We start from the raw sequence: 7,051 nt of genomic DNA on the forward strand, positions 1-7,051 counted from the left end.
AAAAAAAAAAAAAAAAAAAAAAAAAAAGTGAACAAGAATCTAACCCCGTCTCGTCTTTCTACGTCTCAAACATCCCCCGAGCGATTATTGGAGAAGACTAAACCAATAATGTCACTGACGGGTTGGCTCGTTGTCAAGCATGTTGTCACCATAAGCAAGTGCATAGCATCTGATGAAATGACCTAATCTCGAGTGAAATAAATGTCGTTGATGGGTTTGATTCATTTTATGCCCCCAATGAGATTGAGTTTTTATGTCGTTTTAAAAACTGTATTTCGAATCTTAATGAATGAGATTGGGTTTCCATTCGTACAACGTACGTTATTCTATCTCGTTAAAAACCTATATTATCATTAACCCAAGTTGAATTTTTCACTCGTACCTTCGTTCGTCGTTGACTAAGAGAAGAACGGTCTCAATTGGAGGCGGATTTATAAAAGAGAATGCATTGATAATGGGTTTGCTTTGAACAAGCTTTTACAAGTTAATTGCCTTTTTTTTTTTTTTCTTTGGTTGATTGAGAAAGATGTTTGTACACATAAAAAGATAGTTGCTTTAGTGTTAATTAAGATAGCTAATCCAACCCCACTTCTCCTAATTCACTTATGCTTTGTCCCTTTATTTGGGTTTGCAAATGGCCACTTCATGCCTTTTGAGTTCTTTTAGGCCAAAAGGGCCATTTGACTAAAGAAAAGAAAAGGGGAAATAAAGGTCCTACACCATAATTTACATCAATATTCCTCTATTCTTCTGGTCGGATTACGAGATTTGAACCTCTGCTCTCTTCATCAAAGATACATATTTTATGTTCGTTGAGCTATGTTCATATTGGCAAGAGATTTAAGTATTGGTTGGAGTACGAGATTCAAACCACTACCCTCTCGATTGAAGATACATATTTTATGTTAGTTGAGCTATGTTTATATTGAAAGAAACTTTAAGTATTTGTTGGAATATGAGATTCAAACCGCTACCCTCTGGATTGAGGGTACATATTTTATGTTGATTGAGCTATATTCATTAGAGTACGAAATTCACACCGCTACCCTTTTGATCGAGGGTACATCTTTTATGTTGGTTGAACTATGTTCATATTGGCATAAACTTTAAGTATTGGTTAGAGTACGAGTACGAGATTCAAATCACTACCCTTCTGATCAAAGGTACACATTTTATGTCTGTTGACCTATGTTCATATTGACAGGAGTTTAAATATTTATCTTCGTTGATAATACGGACAAGTAATGGTTCCCAAAAAAAACATTTGAGAATAAAATATATTATTTATTAAAAAATATATACATAGCATATAAAGCTTAGAGGGTTACAATCCAATTATGTAAATAACAAACTTGATGTTTTTTTTCCTATTTTTGCATAACTTTCCAAAAAAGCAAACCCTTAACCCCCAAGCAACCAAATTAGTCTAATGAATAAACTATAACCCTTTAATAAAATAACAAAATATGTGATTAATTAGTTTATTTTCTTTTATTTATTTATTTATTATTGAAAACCCAATTAGGGAAGAAAAAACCAAAAAAAAAAAAAAAAATTCGACCTAAATCGCTAATATACCATATAAATTTATCATCCCACGTTGAGTGGGAGATGAGAACTAATCATTCTTTTATAAAGGCGTGTAAATCTCTCCTTAACATGCTCTGACAACCATACATAACAAAGTCAAAACAAACAATATATTGACAATCCTGACAATATATCCTTAACATGCTCTAAGAAGCATACATAATAAGTCAAAACAGACAATATCTGATAGAGCGGTGAACTTGAGAGCCGATAGAATAAAAAAAATGTTACAAAATTAGTAATATTATATTAAAAAAATAAATTATAACATTAAAGAAAAACCAAAAAAGAAAGAGAGAGGAATATTCAAATGTTGCAGTTAGAGAACACCCATTTGCCCACTTGGAAATATGGGAATTCTACACAGAACATACCCACTGTGCTATATTATATTTTTAGAGTTTAAAAAATAAAAAAATAATTTTTAAAATTTTTAAAAAATAAAAAATAAAAAAATAATTAGTTTAGTAGCTATAGAGTAGTAAAGATAGGGTTTGGCAGGCAAAAGAAAATGGTCAAAAGAGAAAGATAAAAGAAAATAATTGAATTTAAAAAATAATAAAACAATAAATAAATAAATAAATAAATAAAAAGAACACAAGTGTGTGTGGGGAATCCTGGTGTCAGATATTTAATCATATTGGCCTTCATCTAAAGCTCCCCTTTACTTGGTTTTGTGCCAAGCTGATCAATTTCTTTGTCCCCCTTCTGTTTGTTGTTTGTACCCAAAATGTCTCTCAAGGTTAGATTCTACTCTAACCCTCCCCCCATTATATACTCTTCCCAAATCTCCACTCCTTTTCATGCCATCCCCAACCCCATCTCCATCCAACACCGTCCCGTCTCACAGTGTAACGTCTCGACAACGACTCGTAAATTCTTATGTCCGTCTAGTCCTTGAGCTTCAAAGTACAGTACTGGTTGATTATCTATCGTCTTGAATCAAACCTTTGACTTTTTGGTCAAAAGGTACGAAATGGTTAATCAGTGTATAGCTTATACCACTAGAATTAAACCCTATATGTACTTGCGTTTTTTTAAGTTTCTAGGATCGATAGGGTGGATCCATATCCTCAGGAGGTGAGACGAGGTGAATTAAATAGTTTTAATAATAATAATAATAATTAAAAAGGAAAAAGGGAATTGAGAGATTTGAAAAACCCTAGAGGAGAGGAGAGGAGAGGGGGAAGGGAAAGGAACAGAAAAGGAGGAGCAGAGCAAACTGTACCTTATTATTCTCTTTTTCTTTCACATTTTATAAAAGAACGTGAAATTACAGCTTTCCCCTTATGCAACCCTAGACATCATTATTACCCTCTCTTCCTTCCTTCCTTCCTTCCCCTCCTTATTTTAATTCATTTTTTTGTTTTATTAATAATAATAACAATAATAAAACTCGTTTTTAATTTAATTTATTGTATAATTGCATATTATTTATTTTAAACGTTCATTAATTATTTTATGTCGAAATATTTTTAAAAAATTACATGTGGATAATGAAATGTTAATTAATATTTATTTATTTATTTATCTATTTTCGTGATCTGTTTGAGGAATTGTCCCGTCAAGCTCTGTTTCAGTCAAATTTTTGTTTGAAAAAAGTGATGGTTGGATGTCACTCTTTATGGAACATTTTCTTTTCTTTTCTTTTCTTTTATTTATTTATTTATAAATTCCTTTTATGTTTTTTTTTTTTTATTTCGTTTGTGGGGTCACTTAATCTGGGCCTAATATTCACATTTTTCATGGTCCAATGGGCTCATTCGTATGGGCTTCTTGTCTGTTTATGGGCCTTTGGCCCAATGGATTGTAAGGATCTTTTGGGCTCACTACTGCTACTGACTTTGGGTAATCAGATTGGGCCAAGTCCACTAGTGACTTACAGGCTTGAAGGTCAATATCAAGTTAAGGAACACATTCAGAGAGAAGAAGCCCTCAAGTTCAGATTCAGTGGGCGGAAATTTAATACAATTAGTATGATTTAGTGCAAAATTCAAGGCGAAATTGATCTGGGGATGATAATGTCGCCAATGTTGTTGTGCCATGGGTCAGCCAAGTGAGTAGCCAAGTTCTCCAATGGCCCTGTTCCTGGGTATGCCGTTTGTTGCACACAGATTCCAACGAAAGCTAACAGCGCCAACCGACCTACAAGCCAGAAGCAATTAGATCAAATGTTCAGTAATCAATTTTCATGTTTGATTATGTTTGATTCGGTTAAATTGACACTGAATTCAAGAACAGGAAGAAAATGAGATTATATGGGTTCATAAACACAATACTTCCAGCTCTGACGCCACTTAAATCACTATGAAGCTCAAGAGTTTGAATTAGTGGGTTACGTAGATTCAGTTACGAGGAGGTTGGTGTAACGGCCCAACCCACCTCTAGCAGATATTGTTTTCTTTGAATTTTTCCTTTCGGACTCCCCTCAAGTTTTTTAAACTCACCTAATAGAGAGAGGTTTCCACAATCTTATAAAGAATGTTCCGTTCTCTTCTCTTATCGACGTGGGATCTCACAATCCACCCCCTTCGAGGTTCAGCATCTTCGCTGACACTTGTTCCCTTCTCCACTTGATGTGAGACACCCCCAAATCCACCCCCTTCAAGGTCCAACGTCCTTGCTAACACAATGCCTCATGTCCACTCTTTAAGGGCTCAACGTCTTCACTGGCACATCCCCCGGTGTCTAGCTCTAATACCATTTGTAACAGTCCAAGCCTAAACCCACACTGGCACATTCATTTTCAGGCTTCCTCTTAAGGTTTTTAAAATGCGTCTGCTATGGAGAGGTTTTCTCTCCCTTATAAACAATATTTCGTTCTCTTTTACAACTAAACCAAACCGACGTGGTTTGGATGATGGAAAAGTGGTTTGAACAGTTCTAGAAAGCACTCAAAACTGAACCTTCTCTAATTGGCATTGAATCTAAGCAGAGTTGTGCAAAGAAATGAGGGCCCTTACCGTTTTTGATCTCTTTGACTTTGTATTCCTTCAGCTTTACAGGGTCTTTTGAGTAGCCCAATGGGTCGAAAGCACCTCCAGGGTACTTCTTCTTCTCGGTGTCTTTCTCCATGCTGCGCTGGTGCTCTACGAAGGCAATGGCAAGGAACTCAATGACCAAAATGGTGGGCAAAGTTCCCCATGGAACTGGCTGCCCCAAGTAGGTAGCTTGGCCTCCTGGAACTGCTGCCCATTCCTGAGCTTTCACCCAGTTGCCCAATCCCAAAGCCTCAGGTACCAAAATCCCTGGCTGAAAAAACAAAGAGAGTAAGAATTAAAGAAAAGCCCCCATCATCTCAGAATCAAGCAACTGATTTTTGAAGACTTACAACAGCAAGCATGGCCCATCTGCAGTGAATTAGCTCAGACTCCTTGAATCTCTCGAGGTTCTCTGGCACTTCTCCCAGACGAAGAGGATCGAAGCCAAAATCACTGTTTAACATAACCACACATCTTATACATTAACACAAGACCATCATTGAGCAATATATTTTAGTTCATACTAATAGAGGCTACTCAACTCAACTCAAAATTACAAAATTAAGGCTCAGATAAAGAAGGGTCCTAATTCTTATAGCTTTTCATGGGTTTTCACTTTCTTAAAGAAGGGTCCTAATTCTTATAGTTTTTGAAAAAAACAAAAAACCAAGTAGTTACAAAAGGTACATAGAAGGACAGATCAAAGCACCCAAAAAGACAATCAGGATTCTCATAGACATTTCATCAAACACCTAGAGAGCAACAATCCAAATTTCAAAGCATTTCAAATTTCAATACCCGGGGGCTGAGCCGTCAAGGTACGGGGGGCGGGGCTGGCCGGGCATCCACTCGGCGGACATGGAAAACCGGGATGACGCATTGACGGCGACGCCAGAAATCGGGACACCGGTGGCGAATTTAGACTTAGAGGAGGAAAGAACTGAAGGGAAAGCGGTGGTGGCGATGCCGCAGCTCATCAAGGTGTTGGAAGCCATTGAAGAACACGGGCAAAGACGACGAGAGTGGAATGGAGGAAGAAGAAGGGGGAGAAGGGGGACTAAAAGCACAGGCAGTAGAGAAGATTGGGAAATCTAAAGCTCGGTGTTCATTGGCTAAGAGTGGGTTGGTTTTGTGATCTCATTGAGCCAGCTGGAATTTGTCAATCCATTTTATTTGCTGACGTGGAATTTCCAGCTGGATTGGGATCTTGGAATCGTGTGGTGGAGACTGTTCCACGTAGAAATGTCAGTGAAAAATGCATATATTATATAAAAAAATGGGAATGCGTTTTCTTAACCCTATTTTTGCAAATATAAAGAGATGAAGGGGTAATTTGCAAATTTACATTTTCTTAGGAATCAAGCAAAAGCGTTGGGCTTCAGGAGGGGTGTTTTCGGCAATGAAGATCAAAGGTAAAATCAGAAGTAATCATGATGTGGGTCATCTACATGGTGTGTAGCGTTGTACACTACACCTCACCACACCCAATAACCCACATCTCTACGTTTCGCCCCACTCTCTCTTTAACCCAGAAGTCTCAGGCGAAGCAAAACAATCCATTTTGATCCCGTAACTCAGATCACCGTCATCCACTGTCCACCGTCTCCGCCCATGAGTACTCCAGCAGTTCCGGGGGTAAGCTCTGATACAATTGTTTGCTTTTAATCTCTTCTTAAATGGTGGTCTATTAGTCGCATTCAGATCTCGTAGTTCGTCTTTTTTTATCTTCTAATGTGCATGCCAGATCTTGACATTGCCTCGAAATTCAGCGACGTTCTATTGATTTTTTTTTTTCTTGTTTTGTTTTGTATTTGGACAGAGCTCTGGTTTGTTTACTGGATTCACCAAGCTATGCAAGGGCTTAGCCGTCGTGCTAATTGGCGGGCATATCTTGGTTCAGGTTTTTCCTGCGGCTGTTAACTATCTTGCTCTTATTCCAGCCAGGTATCTTTTTTGGAGAATTTAGTTTTTGGATTAGTGGTAATGAAAACTGTGCGAAGATGATGACTTCATAGCCGAATCTATGCGATTCGTACGTTCTTGTACTAATGCCAGTAGGTTTCCGATTAGAAATGACTTCGTTTATCGAGTTGAAATTTAGTTTGGAAAGAATCTAGAATCTTGTGATTACTTCGATTGTGAGTGAATTATTGTGATCTAGAGGCTTGTCTTGTGGGATTGATGGAAGTTGGTCAATAGTTTAGTTGCATTGCTTGGAAATGTTGTCATAATTGCAATGATTCTGTCGATTCCACTATTTGGTTTATTGGCCATACCATCCATGTACCGTTCTGCTCTTCTTCTGAATAGAATGCCTATGTTGATAGGAAGTAGCAACAGACCATCTGAGAAGCTACGCAGTCTACTGCTTTAGGGTGCCAATGGTTGTGTTGCAGGGGCCTGAGTGTACCATTTTGATATATAGTACTCCATTTTTTTTTTTTTTTTTTTTTTTTTTTTTTTTTTTTTTTTTTTTTTTT

The 7,051-nt window shown here is 37.2% G+C and overlaps 2 protein-coding genes across 3 annotated transcripts in view; one reads left to right on the plus strand and one right to left on the minus strand.

Annotated features, from left to right (window-relative positions):
- Nucleotides 1-3,465: 3,465 nt before the first annotated feature.
- LOC111489171 (chlorophyll a-b binding protein 6A, chloroplastic-like) lies at nt 3,466-5,621 on the minus strand. The gene is made up of 4 exons (XM_023137261.1): nt 5,370-5,621; nt 4,922-5,024; nt 4,554-4,842; nt 3,466-3,735 (listed from the first exon to the last, which is right to left on the minus strand). Exons 1-4 carry the CDS (start codon nt 5,564-5,566, stop codon nt 3,584-3,586), a joined length of 741 nt encoding a protein of 246 aa, XP_022993029.1. The 5' UTR covers nt 5,567-5,621; the 3' UTR covers nt 3,466-3,583.
- Nucleotides 5,622-6,045: 424 nt separating this feature from the next.
- LOC111489172 (rhomboid-like protein 19) overlaps nt 6,046-7,051 on the plus strand; it is a 6,158-nt gene continuing 5,152 nt past the window's right edge. For both annotated transcript variants that reach the window (XR_002719332.1, XM_023137262.1), the window contains exons 1-2: nt 6,046-6,206; nt 6,391-6,515. Coding sequence is in view for 1 of the 2 variants with exons in the window: in XM_023137262.1 (XP_022993030.1) it covers nt 6,183-6,206; nt 6,391-6,515 (149 nt within the window). In the remaining variant the exon portion in view is untranslated. The remainder of the gene's footprint in view (nt 6,207-6,390; nt 6,516-7,051) is intronic.

This window comes from Cucurbita maxima, unplaced genomic scaffold (genome assembly GCF_002738345.1).
Source record: "Cucurbita maxima cultivar Rimu unplaced genomic scaffold, Cmax_1.0 Cma_Scf00014, whole genome shotgun sequence".
NCBI lineage: Eukaryota > Viridiplantae > Streptophyta > Magnoliopsida > Cucurbitales > Cucurbitaceae > Cucurbita > Cucurbita maxima.